This window comes from Panicum virgatum, chromosome 6N (genome assembly GCF_016808335.1).
Source record: "Panicum virgatum strain AP13 chromosome 6N, P.virgatum_v5, whole genome shotgun sequence".
NCBI classification, from domain to species: Eukaryota; Viridiplantae; Streptophyta; class Magnoliopsida; order Poales; family Poaceae; genus Panicum; species Panicum virgatum.
Window position 1 is genome coordinate 44,092,110 of NC_053150.1, and position 22,412 is coordinate 44,114,521.

At 46.6% G+C, this 22,412-nt stretch overlaps 1 protein-coding gene and 1 long non-coding RNA gene across 2 annotated transcripts; one reads left to right on the plus strand and one right to left on the minus strand.

Annotated features, from left to right (window-relative positions):
• Positions 1-2,458: 2,458 nt before the first annotated feature.
• On the plus strand, positions 2,459-3,622 carry LOC120680255 (ethylene-responsive transcription factor ERF109-like). The gene has a single exon (XM_039961866.1). The coding sequence runs from the start codon at positions 2,578-2,580 to the stop codon at positions 3,406-3,408; it is 831 nt and encodes a 276-aa protein (XP_039817800.1). The 5' UTR covers positions 2,459-2,577; the 3' UTR covers positions 3,409-3,622.
• Positions 3,623-17,725: 14,103 nt separating this feature from the next.
• Positions 17,726-21,649, minus strand: LOC120679831. The gene is made up of 2 exons (XR_005677334.1): positions 19,030-21,649; positions 17,726-18,072 (listed from the first exon to the last, which is right to left on the minus strand). It is a non-coding gene; the product is annotated as an uncharacterized LOC120679831 (long non-coding RNA).
• Between the last annotated feature and the right edge of the window lie 763 nt (positions 21,650-22,412).

Sequence of the window (22,412 nt, forward strand, 5' to 3'; positions counted from 1 at the left end):
TTAATTTTGTAATTAGATTTTATTTAATACACTTAATTGGTGGTCAAAGTACTAAAAAATTTTCCTCAAAAATTTTTCACACCTCATCCAAACATGGCACGGGGGGCTGAATCGAATTACCGGATTCCGATCCGCCGTGGACGGCGCCGGGGAGCTGTCGCCAATCTGTACGCGTCGCCCTCACCTCACCTCCAGTTCTCCTCGCCCCCACGTCACCCACCGCACCAACCTTTTCTCCCTCCACCAGCACCAAACAGAATGGCAGGGCAGTTTCGTCATTCGGCGGCGATCGGCAAGTGGCGGCACACACAGGCGTTTGGTATCCCGTAGCGCTTTTGGGCGTGGGCCCCGCGGTTCCGTCGAGATCCCGGTGATATTTTAGGTATTTGGGCAACATGCTTCTCATTTTTGGTGCCTGGACGCCGAATAAACAATACAAGCGGTTCGTGTTCGTGCCTAACAGCAGGGTATTTTGTACTACGCGGTTAAACAAAAGGGGTTTGTGCCTAAGGTCGACTTTCTTTTTTTACAGTTACCCGCCTGTGGGGACAACACTGGTCTATTTCCCATTTCTTTTCTTTAACAAAGTCATGTTTTCAATGTTTCCTTGATGAGTGCATTAAGTCACAGAATCATCAGTACTACATTGCCCGTGTACAATGGAAGCTTATGAGATGTAAACAGAATATTATCCTTTTTCCCAAGTAGCATGGCCCCTATTGCGATATGTTACTTCCTAATCATAAGTGTAGGGCATTTGAACTTGAACCTAGCCATTACATTACTTTAATTCTCATGCTACTACCGGTTAATCCAATAAAAAAAACTCATGTCGTTGAGCATAGCTTAAATGCTCATGCTGAGTAGATAACTGTGTTAGATGAGTTTCATAATGATGAAACTCTCCTCACATCCTATGAAACTCATTCCTTCTCTCTTTTTGTCATGTCAGTAGAATTGATGATATTTAATACCATGAAACTTTCCATGAAATTTTCATTGAGATTGGCCTAAGATGATGGTCTCAATGCAGAAAGGGACTGCTAGTTGTGATTTTAACATTTTTAATCTTTTTATGAATGGATTCTTTTTTCTTACAACATGTCAGCTTCCTAGTATTAGTGGCGGTTGGAGAATATGGTGTCTCCTTTTTCATTTCTAGAAAAATGCATTATTGTGTTATGGTTCATGTAATATTAAACCTGTTGTAAAACTTGCTTCCTTCCTTCTTAAATGATGACAGAACTCATGCTTTCCTTTTCTTTTAAAAAATAAAAAAATAAAGAAGGTATTGATTTATATGGTTCTATAAAATTTATTCACCCACTGCTGATCCTCAATGTAGTGGCGCGGATAAGATTCTTTTACTTTAAAATATGTTAGTCACTGTCCATTAGTTCACTACGTGTAAACTTAAGGGATGCTACTTTAAAGATCCGCTATTGATCATTTGTAACTACTCCCTCCGTTTCAAATTATAGATCATTTTGGCTTTTTTCTAGATATAAATTTTTTCTAAGCACATAGCCTGATAGACATATGCTATGTCTAGACTAGATCCGAAGTAAAAACTGAGTATATATCTAAATTTGCCAAAACGACTAATAATTTGGAACTTGGAGAGTGGTTCATAACTTGTAAACATTTTTACAACTTTTAAGGATCAGCTCACACTAAATAGGGCTTAGATGACAATTTGACTAATTTAGACTGAAATAGCGCAAATCATATCTTATTTAGACTATATACATATAGTATATATGAAACTATTCAAATTTATCTTCAAAGATTAAATGAACTTTAAAAGGTTTTTAAGTGCGTACAATATTTTTTAATCATCGTATAGATAACTGTCAAGCAACACCATTGCACCATCAGTTATTCAGTTTAATGCGCGCAGGGTTGACTTGCTTTTAATACTCGACTACTCGAGCAGTCGAGCTTGACGACCATGTAAGAACACGGTACTGTGGACCAGCTTTTCTCTGATGAATGAAGATCTACTTGGACCGGAGTACCGGACAGCAAACTCAATCCTTATCCAAAGCAGAAAATCATTCTAGAAGCTTTTCTGACAGGTAGGGCCCACTACTCGAACATTCCCCATGACCGACCTCGCGCCACGTCGGACGAGACGAACCGCCTCGTCTCCATGGACCTTGACCGCGCTGACCGTTTCAACGTTGGGACCACTGTCCCAGGCCACTGGCTGCTCCATGTCCCCATCCGAATCCCGCAATTCCGCTGACGTCACCTCAGCCACCGCCTCACGTGCCCCCCGGACTGCTCCGCATCCGCACTCTGTCCTTTACAGCCAGGAGGGCAAAACCGGGACTTAAAAAAGAGCAAAAACAGAGGCCGGAATACGCGCACGTTCCCCACGTTTCTTCGCGGGCGCCATTAGCCGGAGCTTACTTAACCCGCGCCCTTCTCTGTCTTCACTCGCCGCCGCGTCGCCTGCGACGTCAACCTCGTATAAAAGCTTCTCGCCCCCTCACCCAGTTCCCGCTCAGTTCAAAGCAGCAGCGCCTCGCCATCAGAGACAAGCACACGAGCTCAGAGAAGAACACCACACGCATGACCAACCGCATCTTCTCCGCCATGGCAGGGGACCAAGCGTACATGATCCGATTCGACGGCCACTTCGACGACCCCACGCCGAGCTCCGCCGGCGCGGAGCCGCTGGCGATGCCACAGCCGCCGCCGTTCGCGGGGCGGGTGATCTCCCCCGAGCAGGAGCACCAGGTCATTGTCGCCGCCCTGCTGCACGTCGTCTCCGGGTACACCACCGCGCCGCCGGAGATCTTCCCGCCCGCCGCCGCGGCGTGCCGGGTGTGCGGGATGGAGCGGTGCCTCGGCTGCGAGTTTTTCGGGGCAGAGGGCGCCGCGGCGATCGCATTGGACGGCGCGGCGAGTAATGTGGCCGGCGCGCCGGGCGCGGCGGCGGCGGCAGGGCAGAGGAGGCGGCGGAAGAAGAAGAACAAGTACCGCGGCGTGCGCCAGCGGCCATGGGGGAAGTGGGCGGCGGAGATCCGCGACCCGCACCGCGCGGTGCGCAAGTGGCTCGGGACGTTCGACACCGCCGAGGAGGCCGCCAAGGCCTACGACCGCGCCGCCATCGAGTTCCGCGGCCCGCGCGCCAAGCTCAACTTCCCGTTCCCGGAGCCGCCCGCGGGCCACGACGAGGCCAGCAACGGCGACGCGAGCGCGGCCGCCAAGTCCTCGGACAACACGCTGTCGCTGTCGCCGTCGCTCTGCAGCGGGGACGCCGAGGAGCGGGGGCAGCCGGCGGAGTGGCCGCTGGGCGGGCAGGAAACAGGGGAGCAGCTCTGGGAAGGCCTCCAGGACCTGATGAGGCTGGACGAAGCCGAGCTCTGGTTCCCGCCAACTTCGAACGCTTGGAATTGAAACGTGCGCGCGAGTAGATCCTAGCCGTTCAAGTGGTTCCAAAACGAACATCGTAGCCTTTCATTATGACTTTTTTTTGCTCTTTTTTTACCAGCTCTGTTGTAATTATTTGATCATAGCAGAGTTTTGTAAATTATGTGTAGAGTCCAACCAACTCTATGAATCAGGCAATTTTGGGAGCGTGCCTTTCTACTACAAAGCGTGGAACACGAGCTAGCTACTGACTGTCAAAATATTTCTAATTTGTATACACGAGGATTTGGTTCCAACAATTTTGAATTGTGCTATTTCGCGCTTAATGGTGTGCCGTAGTACGGAGACCGCCCTGCCTAATTTGTGATTAAAACTAATTATCAATATGACACACGTGCTAATCCCAATCAGTGGCTGGCAAATTAAGTATCATTGTGTTTGTATCATGCAGTTCACTACGCAAATGACAGTTTACTTTATTCCTGTTGTGGAATGCAAATACAAATATAAAGTTGAGTAGAGTTTGTCAAAGCCTCCGGTGGTCGGTTGACTAAAACAGGTAAATAGACTTTATTTAGTATTCCATGCATGCAACATTTCTTTCTAAAAGTTCCTAAAACAGGTGAACCAAACAGGGCCCAACTTCCATTAGACGTTGACATTGTTCTCACACATGCATGCACACCACCCCCATCTCACTTCAAATCCATCTCTAGCACGTGTGTGGCAAGCCCGTATCTAGGCACGTGCAGGACGTGCGACCGCACAGGGCCCCCGAATTCGAAGGGCCCCCAAAATATTAGGTATATATTAGATATAGTCATGCAAACACTTTAATTTAGTTGATTGTTTGACCCAATTTGTGGCAAAACATGGCCCAAATTGCTCCTAAAAGATAAATCGTCGTAGGCGTATCACTTGCCACTTTTTTTTACATGGGTGCTATTTGGGGTCACGTGTGTGATCTCAAGTGTACCTGTCACAGCACCCCAACCTCTTCAAGATTTCGTGTTTTGGAGATAAAATCGGCCTAATAAACCAGACTCCTCAATGCTTTGTTGCTAGAACAAACTTTTTTTCGGAAAAAAAAAATTGTTGCCCAAACAATAACAATTATTCCAGCAACAAAAAAAAATTTCCGGAACAAAAAATAATTATTGGGCCTTATGTGATGATTTAACTATTAGTCACACGTGTGACTTCTAACATTTGTGCTTTCACACAGCACATCGCGCTCATGTGACTTTTAACATTTGTGCTTTCACACAGCATATCGCGCTTGCCGACTGGTATCGCTTGGTATTCATAATCCTTCACTAGATCACCAGGGCCCAGTCCATTGTTTCGCACAGTGCCCCCGAATTTGCCGGTACTGCCCTGGTGTGTGGATGGTCCTATCACCACCAGGGTTTTTTTATCCGACCGACCGGACCGAACCGCCGGCGCCCGGTTCCGGCTAACCGGTCCGGTTTGACCGGTTACCGGTAAAAACCGGTCAAACTCAAATTTGAATTCAAAATCCGCAGTTATATCGGTTTCGAACGGCTAACCGGCCGGTTAGACCGGTTTACCGGTCCGGTTTGACCGGTTACCGGTCGGTTTGACTGGTAACCGGTCGGTTTGACTGGTAACCCGCTAAATTCAATTTTTTTTCTTTTTTTTGTTTAAATTCAAATATCCGCAAAGTATACTAAATGAATGTTTGTATAACATGTTTTAGCCTAAATGAACCCTCCAACCCTTTTTTGTATTACTTTTACATTGTATTTGTATACTTTTGTATGCACGTTTTTTTTGTTTAACTTCAAATGCTCGCAAAGTATACTAAATGAACGAATATTTGAAAAAATTTGACATCATTAAATTCGTCACAACTTGAAGTATTTTTAAGATTTTTTTGGGGATTTTTCCATTTTTTAGAATTCAAATTTAAAATTTGAATTTGGGCCCGGTTTGAACCGGCCGGAACCGGAACCGGTCCGGGCCGGTTAGACCGGTAACCGCGGTAACCGGTCCGGTTCCCAGCGGTTTTTTTAACCCTGATCACCACCCGCTGGCCTCTTCCGGATCAAGTTGTTGGTGATCCAGATGGTGGCCTGGCTCCTGAAGTCCTGACGATCTCTCCACTTGGGTCGTTCCTCTTGTGCCGGGTTGTGCCGCGCACGCGCCGCACGGGTCCATTGTCTTGCAAACGTGGGAGATGGTCTCTGCTGCTATGTGTGCCTTGGCCGCCGCCATTGGTCGCGTCGAGGGGGTAGCGTGCCAGTCGCCGCCGTCGCCGTGGCCCCGTCGTCCACTGGCAGCGATGTCGACGGCGACGTCTACCTGGGAGGCTGGGACTGGGCCTGGCCGCCTGGGAGCTAGCGTCGCGGCATGCGCATCCGCTGGCGGTCGCCGCCGCGGCAGCTCCAGCGACCGGCGATGTCCCGGTACCAGCAAATTAAAACTCTAAATTAAATATAATAGCCGTTATTTGAATGTATTGGACGCATTAACACCAAATTAAAACTCTAAATTAAATATAATAGCCGTTATTTGAATGTATTGGACGCATTAACTTAATGATTTAATTTGACGTTGCTTTCTCAACCCACGGCCCGATCGAAACAACACCGATAGTCCCACACGACGGTGGGTGCGGATGGTACAAGCACGATAATATACTTGAAAATAGAACAATACGACAGAAATAATACACAACTTCTTACGAACCCAGTTCAAATATAGCAGTTTTATAAAGTTTACATAAATAAAATAATTTACAACTATACACTAGGGAAGACAGATTCAAACGGAAAGTAACCTACAACTAATTTAGTGTTCAGCCACTCCACTACCGGTCAGACCGGTTCGACCAACCGGTTAGACCGGTCTGTATGGATTCCTCACATGAACTACCGGTCAGACCGGTCCTTCGACCGGTCTAAGCAAAACAGAGGGGTTGCACCCTCAGCCCTCAAGCGTGCAACCCGCCAATTCCCTAATATAAGGGTCTCGCTCCACGACCTGCCACCCCTCTGCATCCCGGCGGATGAACTTGACACAACAGGGACAGAAGTCGACGTCCTGGGGTTCTGAAATAATTTGGGTAGCAACAAACCCTGAGCAACTAATACTCAGCAAGACTTACCCGACTTGTGGGTATAACTTAGCCCACATATCTAGACATGCAAGACATTTGGCTAGTGGTTTGGTTGCAGAAAAGCACTTAAAACAAGTCCTTGATTTCAATATTTTAGCCCCAGATTCTATATAAATTAACCAAAATCTAACATTTACATAAACTATCTATGACAATCATTGTAGAGCAACAAATAATAATTCAATGTACTCATAATTATAAATATTATTAACAGTCCAACATAACACTACGATGTGACACAGTGACCAAGGTGTTCATATCCGAGAGCGACTGACAGCGAATTGATCCGATTTAACCTTGTAAGGTGGACCTAACCAACACGGCACGCAAAAACTCCGTCAGATCCCACGCACCAACCTTTCCCCTCCCTGTCTTGAACTACAGAACCGCCCCACCTGCATATAGTCAGCCGAGCCCTACGAGAGACCACCAAAAGTAAACATATGCATCCCAATTCACCGCGGCCACTCGACTCGCCCTAAGGGGTGGGTAGAAGTTCTGTACTTTCGAAACAAGGCAGTACTCGGCTTACCGATTTCGACTACCTCCTACTCCTGCCATGCGGTTAGTACAATTCAAACATGATCAGCAGGGCCAACAACGGTACGGTCCTCAATCGACTCGGACGGGGCTAAGACACCCAGAAACCCTGTCCTGCTGCCATACCTATACATCATCATTATTCCCCGCCCGGTCTCATATGTCCATGTCAATTTCAACAACTCAGGTACTGTATATAAGTATATAACCTATATCTCGCAAGTAACCGGAAATTACTCGTCTTCTAAGTATCCTATATCTCACGAGTGCAAGAAGTCACTCGACTTCTATCGAGAAGTATTAAGCATAGCATTTCTATCATCTTATACATGCTAGTATAAGCTAGGGAAACTTATGGATCATGCAACTAGGGTTCCAATCAACTCCTGAAATGTAATGCACAAGTAATAAATACATATATAGATGTCATAATTTCAAATAATAGGATGTGCATCGGGGCTTGACTTGTGTTTGCTGCTCAACACTAGGGTTAGTTGGGCCTTGGGCCAACTCCTCGTGAACCTCCTGCTGCTGGGCCTGCTCTAGCGGCTCCGGTGGCTCCGCAACCACCTCGTATATCACCTCCTCCGCGGCGGCTGCTACACGTGTGCATATGCATATGATATGAGAATGCATGCGTGATTTATAAAAATTATAAATAACCAATACCCAAATTAAATTCCAACTATTTACACCAACACCCACTCATCACCTCCTCTCAGCCAGGGCCACACCGGTCAGACCGGTCCACTTGACCGGTCAGACCAGTCCCAATTAAATCAACCCCGCCATCGGTCAGACCGGTCCTTCCGACCGGTCAGACCGGTCCTACCCAGACCACAAACTAGAATCTAAGTCGCGGCTAAACTAGCCCTCAAATTTCAAATCCCTTCTAGGCCCTAATTCAGAGATGCAAATAGGTGATCTTGACCCAAGGAAATCGACTAAAACCTCCTAAAAAGGTCGATTCACCCAACCCTAGGTGAATCACTTTGAATGAGTTATCTAGCCCACCACATCTAAACCCCTTCTAGGCTTGAGTTCCTGGGTTCAATCAGAGGTGTTTGACCAAAGGGATTCACTTATAATCACCTAGAAAAGGAGATCGAACCAACCCTAGCTTGTTTACCTTGAAAGGGGACTCTCCTCCATGAGAACTGGAGATTCCACGTCACCCCGGGGATGAGGACATGGAGAGGATGATCCTTGACTCCGATTTGAAGCTCCCCAAGCCTTGGAATGGATTTGGGGTGAGGGATTTGGGAGTGAGGGTTTGGGGGAATGGGAGCTCGGGAGAGGGAGGGAGCTGACGTGGTGAGGAGTGAACTGAGTTGGTGAGAGTGAGAGAGAGTGTGATTTCAATATTGTGGGCCCAAAACGGTTGACTCAGATCCGACCGGTCAGACCGGTTGCCCCGACCGGTCAGACCGGTCTGGCCCAGCTAACTAGCACAAATTTCGGTTTAGTGATTTGTCGCGTGATTTCTGGAACTAATGGCCGTGATTAATTTAATTACAGGTGATTAACACCTGTGGTGTTTCAATCCAACCCCCTAAAACAAATCTCGTCCCGAGATTTAACGGAGGTGTTAAATTGCAAAGAAACATGGAAATACGTGGAAGGTTAGGTACATTGGTGAGTTTGGAGCAAATCCGGACATTTTGACTGAACAAACTCCTCCGTTTCCCAAGTAGCTTCCCGCTCGGAGTGATTACTCCATTGCACCTTATAGAATTTGCTAGTTGGATTTCGAGTAACTCGGGTCTTGAAATCGACAATTTTCACCGGGTGCTCAGGATACATAAGGTCGGGCTCCAATTGTATCTCCTCTATATCCACGATCTTGGTGGGAACACGGAGGCACTTTCTGAGCTGAGAGACATGGAATATATTATGAACCGCGGATAAGTGGGCAGGGAGTTCCAGACGGTATGCCACTGGCCCACACCGCCCAATGATAGGAAAAGGCCCAACATAGCGAGGGGCGAGCTTTCCCTTCACACCGAACCGTTGGATCCCTTTCATTGGAGATACCCGCAAATAGACATGATCTCTCACTTGGAACGAGACTGATTGACGTTTCTTGTCCACGTAGCTTTTCTGCCGGGATTGAGCTATTTTTAAATTCTCTTGTATGAACTGGACTTGTTCTTCCGCCTCACTGACCATATCGGGGCCGAATACATTTCTTTCACCGGTTTCTGACCAATTCAATGGAGTTCTACACCTCCGCCCATATAATGCCTCAAAAGGAGCCATTCTGATGCTCTCTTGATAGCTGTTATTATAAGAAAATTCTGCTAACGGCAGGCATTCATCCCATTTCTTACTGTAAGAGAGCACACAAGCTCTAAGCATATCCTCCAGAATTTGATTGATTCGCTCAGTTTGACCATTGGTATGTGGGTGATAGGCTGAGCTGCGAATAAGCTGTGTACCTAGAGATGCCTGCAAGTGTTCCCAGAAACGCGCAATGAACTGTGAGCCTCTGTCTGATATGATTGTCTTGGGTACACCATGAAGACTCACAATCCGAGCCATATATATCTCAGCATATTGGTGAGATGAATAACGGGTCTTCACTGGAAGAAAATGAGCGGATTTAGTAAGGCGGTCAACGATAAAACAAATAGAGTCATATCCCTTTGATGTGGGAGGCAAACCAACAATGAAGTCCATACTAATATCCTCCCATTTCCACGAAGGAATATCCAAAGGCTGCAGCATGCCAGCAGGTCTGAGATGACTTGCTTTGACCCTTTAACAGATATCACACTCAAACACATATTTGGCGACCTCGCGTTTCATCCTTGTCCACCAAAATCACTGCCTGAGATCTTGATACATTTTGTTACTGCCCGGGTGAATGGAATACATAGAGAGATGAGCCTCATCAAGAATTTGTTTCCGGAGTTCTAAATCCTTAGGTACCACCAACCGGTTCTTAAACCATAAAACACCCTCGCCGTCTAGATGAAAGCATGCCACTCGAGGGTCATTTTCTCTGAGCCTTTGTCTAATCTTTTCCATGCCAATATTATTTTTCTGAGCCGCAATAACTTGATCTCGAAGTGTTGGAGTGAAGGTAAGATTAGCAAGAGTACCCTGAGACACCATAGTCAAGTTCATCTTCTCCATTTTGTGGCACAAAGTGTCATGCACTGCTGTGGCTGAGATGCAACTGCAACTGGCTTTACGACTCAATGCATCGGCTACAACATTAGCCTTGCCCGGGTGATAATGAATCTCCAGGTCATAATCCTTTATTAACTCCAACCATCGCCTCTGGCGCAAATTTAGCTCGCTCTGGGTGAAGACATACTTGAGACTCTTATGGTCTAAGTATATATGAACAGGGTTGCCCATAAGATAATGGCGCCAGATTTTTAATGCATGCACCACTGCTGCCAATTCCAGATCATGCGTGACATAATTCTCCTCATGCTGCCTGAGGGCTCTGGAAGTATAAGCAATTACCTTCTGGTCTTGCATGAGTACACAGCCGAGGCCCGTACCTGTTACATTTAATACATATCAAGGGCCGAATAATAGCCGGCCGGATTAAACAGGGGTGTGGATACAGTGGGGACTCGTACCTGATGCATCACAATATACATCAAAGGGCCGAGTAATATCCGGCTGAGCCAAAACAGGGGTCGACGTCAATAACTTTCTCAAAGTCTGGAAAGCTTGTTCACATTTGTCGTCCCAAAAAAACTTTACCCCTTTCTTAAGCAATTCCGTCATGGGCCTAGCAATTTTGGAGAAGTCCGGTACAAACCGGTGATAATAACCTGCTAGCCCAAGAAAACTCCGGATCTTTGGAATGGAGGTAGGAGCCTTCCAATTCAGGACATCCTGAATCTTGCTAGGATCAACAAAAATTCCATCTTTTGAAACAATATGGCCCAAAAATTGGACCTCCGTGAGCCAGAAATCACATTTACTGAATTTGGCATATAGCTTGTGCTCCCGCAAGCGCTGAAGCACAATGCGGAGATGCTCTGCATGCTCCTCTTCATTTTTTGGAATATATAAGAATGTCATCAATGAAAACCATGATAAACTTATCTAGCTCAGGCATGAATACCGAGTTCATGAGATACATAAAATGAGCAGGGGCATTTGTTAGCCCAAAAGACATGACCAGGTACTCATAAAGCCCGTATCTGGTGGAGAAAGCCGTCTTGGGAATATCCTCAGCTCTAATCTTTATCTGATGATAACCAGAGCGGAGATCAATTTTTGAAAATATCTTGGCCCCGAATAGCTGATCAAACAGAATATCAATTCTGGGAAGGGGATATTTGTTCTTGATTGTGACGGCATTAAGAAGTCTATAGTCCACACACAATCTGAGGCTTTGATCTTTCTTCTTAACAAAGAGTGTAGGACAACTCCAGGGGGAATTGCTAGGGCGGATATACCCTTTGTCAAGCAGTTCTTGCAATTGCTTCTTTAGCTCTGCTAGCTTATTGGGTGGCATCCGATAAGGTCTCCTAGAAATGGGCGTCGTGCCCGGTTGCAGCTCAATAGCAAACTCCACATTGCGGTCAGGTGGCATCCCAGGCAAATCATCTGGAAAGACATCCGGATATTCGCACACCACTGGTATGTCTGCTAGCTTCTTGCCCTCGGCGTGGTTCACCGTATGGACCAACGGGGTGGAGCTCATAAGACACATGGTCATCGAACCATGTATAGGAGAATTAATGTGCACAAATTGAGAAATAGTGTCAAGAACGACTCCATGAACTCCCATCCAATTCATGCCAAGAATAATATCCATCTTCTGGGATGGCAACACTATAAGTTGTGTGGCAAAAACTTTCCCCTGTAACTGTAAGGGCACTTGTCTAACAAGTTGGTTAGTAATTAAGTGCCCCCCGGGTGAATGAATATTATACGGCCTGAATATGCTCTCCATTTCCAATCCCAATCTACTTATACATTCCTTGCTAATAAATGTGTGAGAGGCACCAGAATCAAATAGCACAGTAACGGGGTGCTCGTTAATGGAGAACGTACCCGACATCACTGGTGCTCCCTCATGGATGGCCTCGAAGGTGGTATAGTGCACCTGTCCTGGCTTGAAATGAGCCACTTTCTGCTTTTGGCTCTGCTGACTTGATTGCTGGCCCTGCTTGGGTGGCATCGGATAGTTACGTGCAAAGTGTCCAGGCTGCCCACAGTTGTAACATGGAAACACAGTGGGGCGCACCCCCGGCTGCTGTACCCAGACCTTCTGCTCATTCTGCTGAGGAGCAGGAGGCCTGACGGTCCCTTGTGACTGTATGTACTGAGGTGGCTGTTGGCGCTCCTTAAGTACCCATTTTATCCCTTGTTTATCCTTGATAATGGTATGAATTTAATATCAAAATCACTAACCGTCCTAACCCCGGCCTAATTATTGGTCATTTTCACATTTGCACATATATTTTGGAGGAACTTTGTTTTTGCAGGTTTTTGGTCTATTTTGGAGCATAAAATGACGAGGCCCGTGATCGAGCGCTAACACGGAGAAAGACGAAGCCCAAAGCCCAAAGGAAGGACCAAATCCCATGTTGATTCGAAGCCCATTCATGCACAACCATCCTCCAAGAGAGCCCAAAGGACCAAGCTCACGAAGATGAGATCAAGATACTTCGGGATTAAGCAAAGCAAATGAAGATTTAAGAAAGGATGCCCTATCCTATCCTTTCCTCGAAGATATCTCCAAGATAACGACGTCCAAAGGGGTGCAATCGTAAAGGACATAAACTCTAGAAGATGCGAGGAGTCTACACGCGAAAGATGAGACCGAGGCGGGCCCGAAAGAGGGTAGGCTGGCCGGCCTAGTCCGTTTCCGAGGCGGTTCGGCCTCCCCTTCGACCGGTGGCTTCCTCGGCTCATAAATAGCTCGCACCTTATTCAACTCGGGGCATCCATCCACCCAGAACTCGACGAAAACCTAGGGCCAAGACCGGAGGGAGACGACGGCCGCCGCAAGTCTTCGAAGTTGTCTAGGAGATGGCTTAGGCCGCCCCTAGCCGCCATGGCCTCCCTGCATGGTTGTGCCATGGCGGAGTTCATGAGCTAGCTGGATTCATCGATGGTGTGCACACGGCGGTGATGATCCAAACACATCTATTATGTGAGTAATGATAATCATGTTTTCTGAATCTATTAGCGATCATGTCTCTCCTTTTTTATTTTGTTCTTGCCTTGGGTGCGCTTATTCCTAGATCTATTCTCGAGATAGATTGCATGGGGTGTTCTTATAGCTATGGTGGCTAGGAGTTCATACCAGATATACCCAAGGGGGTTTGACACGTCTAGCGTGCTTTCGGGGTGCTTTTGTCCAAAGGGAGTGTCATGACAGGGCATGGCCTGAGTAGAGGGGTTCCCGAGGGGTTGGATTGGATGTTTTGATTTAAGAATGCTATTGATTGAGATGCATGATTTATGGCTCGTTAGCTTGAACTACAACTAGATGACGATAGGCCTAGTCATGTCTTTGGTTTTACTATGGTTACGCCTATGTTCATGGATGAGATCAACCTTTACACAACACTCATATCTATTAAAGGTTTACTCTATATGTGCTATTCATGCTTCATGTTAGGATAGATCCGTTAGATTTGATGGAAAACCTTAGGTAGTTCTTTGTCGATCCATGGATTGATAAACCTTGGGGGGAGTACTCTAAGGGAAAAGCTACCACGATCCGTACGCTTGCGGTACATAAATTGGGGCGCTAAGTAGCGTCAACAGTGGCCGATAGCTCCACTGCTGCTGTGGCTGGTGCTGAAAAGGGGCTCTCTGTGGGCCCGATTGTACCAGGCGCAACCTCTGAGGAGTGCTGCTCGAAGATCCCGCTACCGGCGCCTTTCTTTTCTTCTCCGCCTTATGAGCCAGGTGGGCATCCTCCTGAATGATAGCCCCATTGACTAGCTCACTGAATGTGTCAAATTTGACCATGGCCAGGCGATCCTGGAGCTTGCTGCTAAGCCCCTGTCGGAAACACGCCTGCTTCTTCTCATTAGTGTCTACATGGTACCCCGCATACTGTGACAAAGTGTTGAAGGCCTGGGAGTACTGTAGCACACTGTTATTGCCCTGCTTCAGGGCCAAGAACCCGGTGAGCTTCCTGCGAATGACCCCTGCAGGGATGTGATGTGCTCTAAAGGCGTTCTTGAACTCCGCCCAAGTGAATCGAGTGCCCGCCGAAAACATAGCCACATGATTGTCCCACCGTGTGTGTGCAGGGCCCCTAAGCTGCTGAGCGGCAAATCCTGCCTTGTCCCCATCATTATACGGGTGCAGGGTGAATTTGGACTCTATGGTCCGGAGCCAGCTATCTGCTTCCAGTGGCTCTTCTGCTTTGTGAAACAACGACGGTTGGGTGCTCAGAAATTGCTCATATCCAGGGATAGGTGGCTGGTGGTGATGCTCAGGATGCGGCGCTCTGCCCTGCGCCACGAGCTCACGGAGGAGTACCGTCTGCTCATCGCGTCCTGTGAGCATGGCTGCAATGGCCTGGACCAATTCAGGAGGGTTCGGTGGGCCTGCCATTCTGCATTCAACCATGACTGGATTAGTTACATTTTTCTGATTACATAAAAATAATCATAACAGGAACTAATATCTGAATCATGAAAGAAATCGTAGAGAATAAATTATTTGAACACGACTTAGAGGCCTCTGCTTGCGTTGAACCGGTCAGACCGGTGGAACCGACCGGTCTGCATGGTGCGGTGCGGCTCAAGTGCATGGCACTGTGGCCCGACGTGAGATAACCGGTCAGACCGGTCATCACCCAGAACATAAACTTCAAAACTAAGTTGTGTACCAACCCCCCTTAACCAAATCCCCAGCTGCAATTTGAAAATAATATATGCCATGATGCATGATTCCATAAACCATCTCACCCATGCAACTAAAGAAAATATAACTAGCATGATGCATGGGCGTCCTGCATTAACCTCTCAACCTAAAACTAAACATCTAACTACTCCTCTAACATAACTATATAGGGCTATTACAAATAATACCACCCATACTAGTGAACTACTTCCATTCTAAGTCAGAAATTCATTTTTTTTGTTTTTTTAATTTGTAATCTCTAAAAATTAGTCGTGATCGTACCACTCCCATATGTTTCGGCTCTGATACCAACTGTGACCCAAAGAAATCGACTAAAACCTCCTAAAAAGGTCGATTCACCCAACCCTAGGTGAATCACTTTGAATGAGTTATCTAGCCCACCACATCTAAACCCCTTCCAGGCTTTAGTTCCTGGGTTCAATCCGAGGTGTTTGACCAAAGGGATTCACTTATAATCACCTAGAAAAGGAGATCGAATTAACCCTAACTTGTTTATCTTGAAAGGGGCCTCTCCTCCACGAGAACCGTTGATTCCACGTCACCCCGGGGAGGAGGACATGGAGAGGATGATCCTTGACTCCGATTTGAAGCTCTCCAAGCCTTGGAATGGATTTGGGGTGAGGGATTTGGGAGTGAGGCTTTGGGGGAACGGGAGCTCGGGAGAGGAAGGGAGCTGATGTGGTGAGGAGTGAACTGAGTTGGTGAGAGTGAGAGAGTGTGTGTGATTTCAATATTGTGGGCCCAAAACGGTTGACCCAGATCCGACCGGTCAGATCGGTCTGGGCCAGCTAACTTGAACAAATTTTGATTTAGTGATTTGTCGTGTGATTTCTAGAACTAATGACTGTGATTAATTTAATTACAGATGATTAACACCTGTGGTGTTACAGGCGACCGCTACACCTCGGAAGGCCGAGGGGACGAGAGCGCTGGTCCCCGCCCGTCAGCCGGGGTGCGGAGGGCGCCTACGCCACGAGCGGGGCAGGGGGCGGCGTGCCGTGCCGTGCCGTCACCAGGGTTCACGTATCCGACCGGTGACCGGTAACCGCCGGCCTCCGGTTCCGGTATACCGGTCCGGTTTGGCCGGTTACCGGTCGGAACCGGTGGAATTCAAATTTGAATTCAAACTTCCCCGTTCAACCGGTTCCGATCGGTATGCCGGTCGGTTAGACCGGTATACCGGCCGGTTTGGCCGGTATACCGGCCGGTTTGGATGGTAACCGGCCGGTTTGACTGGTACAGGTCAAATTCAAATTTTTTTCTTTTTTTTTTAAATTCAAATGCCCACAAAGTATACTAAATAAATGTTTGTACAACATATTTTAGTCTAAATGAACCCTCCAACTCTTTTTTATACTACTTTTACATTGTATTTGTATACTTTCGTATGCACGTTTTTTTTATTTAACTTATAAATTCCGCAAACCATACTAAATGAACGAATTTTTGAGAAAATTTGACACCATTAGATTCATCACACCTTGAAATATTTTTAGGAATTTTTTGAGAATTTTTCATTTTTTTGAATTCAAATTCAAAATTTGAATTTGGACCGGTTGGGAACCGGTCGGAACCGGAACCGGTCCGGACCGGTTTGACCGGTTACCGGTCAAACCGGACCGGTTCCCACCGGTAAGGTTAACCATGGCCGTCACCCGCGACGGTGACCGCGGAGCCGCTCGGCCACTGCACTCGTCAGACAGGCTGGGGAAACGAACGGTCAAAGCGACGACGACGAGTGAGCGCGCACGGGTGGGTTGGGCTCCGGCCGCCGGGTGGCGCGCTGCCGTGTGCAGCTGTGCTGTGGTGGGCTGGCAGATCGTGGGAGCTGCGTCAGGGCCGACGTCAGCCGCGGTTCCAGCTGGAGAATCGCTGGCCCGCGGCCCGCCAAAGCAGGGGAAACTGCGCGAGGGTTCTTTTCTTCCTGCGCATGGGCTGGGTTTTTCCTTTGTTTTTTTGCCCCTTTCCTTTTTTAAGGGCTGCGAGGTCTGACTTTGTTTTTGAGTTTTGACTCCTACGTCGATCCGTCCGTCGGTTAAGTCTTTGACCTACTCCGTCCGTATAACATAAATCCGTTGGTCAACTTTCTGACTGCAGTGTCGTAGTACGACCTTTTCTGTTTTCCGACACTGATGTACATGCATTATCCAGAAAATACAAGTACTACATCTCAGGGCGAATTACTCGCATCATTTTCATTGAAGCTTCAATTCAGTCTTTGGGCCAACCATCCGTTATTTCCATTGAAGCTTCAATTCAGAAAATACAAGAAAAACCATTGAATTGATGGACAAAATTTTCAACTAGGTCCCTCAGCGAATGTATAATTTTTCATATTTAGATTTAAGTATATGCTTCTCTAGATTAAAGTTTTAGTCTAAGCTTTTTGCGAAAGGGAATATCGTATTAAGAGAGAGTAGCACAATACATCCCCAAATTGTTACAGAAGACACCCTGGAACAAATAAAAACTAGAAACGTGGGTGCGGCGTTGCCGCACCTGTCTTGATGAGTTAGCCACTGAATCTTGTGGTTATATTGGGCCTATGTATATTTGTATTTAGGCCCATGGCTCATAATATGTTGTGACTGTACAGTACGACGAGTAGTCTGTACATCGCATCAACCTTTATGAATTGAATTTGAAAGATAAAGACAGATATGAAGTAATGGTAGAAACACAATGAATCCTGATCAGTGGACATCATAAGAGAATGATCTTATAGCCTTAGTCCTTTTTTCTTCAGAAGTCTGGGGATGCTGTAGTTGCAATCAGAACTTCAGAAGTGCTAACAAAGGCTTCGAAGACTCACCTTCCTAAGGTGGACTAACATTTCAATGTTTGAGGGACGGAGAATGCAGAACAAAATGACCAAATGCGGCTATGTGTAGAGCTTTGTATACCAAATGGCGTTATCATTAGTTCCAAAAATAAAGAGGGCAACCAAAAAAATAGTGTTGTAGGTCAATTGTCATAGGAGTATAGTGGGTACAAATGGAAGTGAATTGGATCTGATGAAACAACTACTCTATAGAAGCATGGAACTGTTAGCTAGATACAGAGAGAGTTGAGAGTCCAAAATCATGTGCAATTAAGCTGAGGCAGATTCATTTCTTCCTTTTGAACCGACATAATTCTTTTGCCTACAATCAAGAAAGATTCCAAGAGACTGAATAATAACCAATAATAACAAGCACATTAAAAGCATGAGGTCATTTTCATTATTGCCATTTTAGTTATTTGGAAAACCGGCATGTTGCAAATATTTTGTAAATTTAGTTTTATGCATTTCCTGATTAATCAGGGTAGACTACCATTTATTTGATCAAGTATCTGTTTTTCTCTTTTCTGATAGGGGGCTGGCTCAGACTACCAGATAGCACCGAGTCCCCCACCATGTCAAAGTTATGCCAATTACTGTCCATAAAACCTCCTGGAAGTTGGTGAAAGCAGCAGATCCATCTAAGAATGTGGATTGAGAGTTCATGGTGAAAATATTAAAGACTACCAGTAATTTAGTGCACATATAAATGTATCTTTCATATGATGTGGTATGCCATGTGTATGAGATCAAGTATCAGGCGAAGCTATTGAATAATTTTCTTATGGTGCCCTGTATGCCCGTGGACATCAAGAGATGGTGCTCAAGAGCACGGTAAAACAAGGGGATGTAATAGCATGTCACTGTAATCAACAACCAATGTCATATATGAAGTGCAGATCTTTTATTTCAGAATCTTTTGTACACCAATTTTAATGTCGAACCTAGCTACTCTTTTTTTCAAATATGTATTAAAATGAGGCTAAGATACTGTTTAGTGTTTACCATAGCTGGGTATTGTAAAATTATGACACGATTACCTTATTTTGTATCAAAACTAATATATAGAAGGAGCACAAAGGAAACAATTTGAAAACAAAGTACATCAGAAGCAGAGCATGTATGTGCGTAGAGGATGAAAGGTATTTCATTGAACCAGTAGTGGTCAGGAAAGTCATGGAAGGTGCGGTAAAAATCATCACCAAGTCCACATGGCAAGACTGTCGATTTCGGCTCAAAGCACAAAAAATAGAAATTTCAGCATCAAGCTTCGCAGTACCTTTATCTCCTTGTTGAATCTTGCTGCTGCTGTGCACACAGAAGGTAACAAAACCAAGCAATGACTTTTAGTCTTGGAAGGAAAAATGCAGGGCCTTCTGATAATACAAGTGAACTGTGTTCAAGATTCACAATGTACTTACTGCCATCCAGTGAAAGGTGGGAGGGCTGCAAATGCAGAAACAGAAAGATGTATTCTAATGCTATTCTTTTATCACGACAAGTAGTTGGCAATGGAATCAGTTATGGAAGCACTGTATCTTTATAAGATCCTTTTCTGTGCTTACTAAAGATGTTCTCCAGCCGACCATGTCTCGGATAAGCTCAAGAAACCAAAAAACAGGAATAGATGCAGAAATAGTTTAGGGGAGATGAACATTATTGGATAGCATGCTCCAGATCAAGTTTAACGAATCATTTGGCAAGGAAGGATACAGTTATATCAAACATTAGCATACATAATGCGACTTTTAAAATCTGCTAATGCTAATCTGTTGGAAAATGAAAAGAAATCAATTTTCAATAAGAGCAACTTATCATCTAAATGGATTGTGTTATTCACTTGCATGAAATTTTATCCTCAGTCAGATACCATTTGAGTGAGGAAGAGTTGAGCACCAGTGCGCCCAACAACTAAAGGAGCGAAACGTGCATTGAGATTTTTTTTGGAATTGATAGCTCTTGAAGAAATGGAAGCTAGTAACAAGGAAAAGCATGAATTACAGAGGGATTGGAAAAGCAGTAAGAAACTGCCCCAAAGTTTATTCTTTCTTCACTTGCCTGGACATCAGCTTCCTTGTGTTCTCTATTTGCAGAGTAGTGCAGGCTTATTATATAGTAGCACGCACACTTTATCCTTATGCATTGATCTATAGAGTTCAATTCTCAAGGCTATGTACTCAATTAAATCAAGCGCAATTTCCATCCAATAAAAGTGACCCATATTAAATCCACAATGAGAGCTAAGAGGATGTGGTGCTCGTAAGCCTCTCAACTCGGAGGCAGCGGCAGAGGGAGCCAGCCTGTAGAGGCAAGCTATTGTGCCGAGCGCAGCAACGACATCGGCGACTATCGTGGCCGGACCTAGGAGAATAAAGCGATACTGATCACATGGATGCAGCAATTAATATAGAAATTAATTAGATATTAACTCTAAAAAGTCGGATTCATTGAAGCATATCTCCATGGACTTTCTGGTGGTTTGGATCCACATGATCGTCTTCATTTGCATCATTATTTTGAGCTAGTTTTCTCGTTACACATGGTACTGCAACATAATTTGTTCGATAAGCGCTCTTGAATCAAAGGATGTGCATAAATTGGCAATTAAGAAGAGAAAAATACAATCCCCAAAGAAAATAGGGTGCTTCCAAAATAATTCTACTGTGAAATATTACTAAATAAAGTAGAAGGTAACAAGAGCCCATAGCTGAGACACAAGAGAGTGATAAAAATTGGAGAAGATAAACCATGGCAAGGCTATTTATCTCCACTGCAGGCAATAAAATGTATGTCACTGCAAAGTTTAATTTTTGTTACACAAAATAATTTAAATATGCTTCTAGCCTATTATATGGAACTGTTTATGAGGTATCTAACATAGTCCACATATTTCCTGCGACAGCCATGCAAAATAACTTTTGCTGTATATATAAGTGCTTATTATTGTTCTTAAGTTATTTATTCTTGATGGGATTAAAAAGCTTAGGATTTTTGTTTAATTGATAAATTTTCCTTTCCTGCAATCACGACATAGTCCACAGAGAACGCTGCCTTTCCTGCAATGACAATTAGTCTGTACCACCTATGCGGTAGAAAAACAAAGACACACAACCTACAGCATCGCAGCTAGAGATCTTCATCGGGATCATGACTAATCAAGCTACAGAGCTAGCAATCTCTGAATTGCAAATCATGGCTCCATCAAAACAGAATGTGATGAAATACGCACCTTTGATGTTGGGAACCGGCAAGAAATTGGCATTGTCTGCAGCTACGGAACCGTGTGCAATGTTCACCATAATCACGGCGTAATGGCGTCCGGAGAGAGAGAGAGGAACAGAGGCGTGTGGATATCCATCTTTACAGAGCCAAGCCAGCGCACGCCTTCACGCACAGCGCTTGCTGCTTCGTATGTCACCACGACCGCGCTCACATCTCTAATGCCGCGCGGATCCACGACGGCGCTGCAGCAGTGCCTCTGCAGCTCTGCTACTTCTCCTTCTCACCAGCGCTGCAACGGGCAGAGAGGCCGGCGGCCACGAGACAAGTGAACACCAGCGCCGTCATCGGTGCCGCCCATTGCACATGGCGTTGATTCCATTGGCTCAAAAGTGGGGGCGAATCAGCTGTATCCAGAGAGAATTAAGCCTCGAGGAGGACACCGCCGCGAAGGGTCGAGAAGAAGGGCCCGGTGGCCGGCCGGAGCCCCGCTGGCGGCCACCGCCGCCGAAGAGGCAAGCTCCGCCGCTCAGACGCCCGAGCGTGGAACGCCATTGTCCTCGCACAGCCACCTGCCCCCGCTCTCGCCGCTCCGCCACCGTCGGGGCCGGCAAGTGCCGCAAACGCAGCCCCCGTCCACAACGTGGTGGCGCGAGGATAAGATCGACGCATGGGACGGTTCTGGGCTCCGAGTGCGCTCGGTCTGGCGACGCGCTACGCCGCGGGGGGGGGGGGGGGGGGGGGGGGGACACGGATCCGGTGACGTACTGCACATGCAGTTACTGCCGCTGACACATGGGCCCCACGACGCGGCCGGTCACTGCCAGAGGCGAGCGGTGGGCCGGGCTAGATGCGGAGGGGCGGCGCGGTAGCGGAGAGCCGGAGGGTTCGCGAGGATTCCGAGCGCGGGTGGACAGCTAACTGGCGGGGGACCTGGATATGATCTGCAATCGAACGGTCGTCATCGCGAGCTGAGCAAATCCGACGGCTCATGGGCTAACGGGCGACGTGGACCCGCTGCCCGCCCGCGGAATGGACCCAGCTTTCGATATTAGAATATTACAGATAACTCCTTGTCCAGAGAGTCCTCGCCGTCTACCTCGCTCCTGTTCGTCAGAGACGCACGCCGGAGCCAGGCAAGTTCCACCTCCCCTCATGCTGAGCAACGCCAAGACTTTGGATGTGCCGCAAGAGCCATCGCCCCGGCCAACCGCCCAAGCGAATCGTCGACGCTGAGCGAACATCGGCCGTCGGCACAGCATCCGCTGCCGCAGGCCCAAAAGCCAGCGACCGGAAATAGGATCCGCCGTTGCTGAACAGGTCAGCAACCCAGAAGAGCAACCCCACTTCGGGGATGTCAAGATCTTCCGCCCTTTCGCAGAAAAGCAGAAGGAGAACAAACCTCACAACGCCGCCGTCCGCGATGCTTGGTAGGCCCGGGTC

What these genes read in the sequence shown, in the direction of transcription:
- LOC120680255 (XM_039961866.1), top strand. Translation starts at nt 2,578, where the DNA reads ATGACCAACCGCATCTTCTCCGCCATGGCAGGGGACCAAGCGTACATG.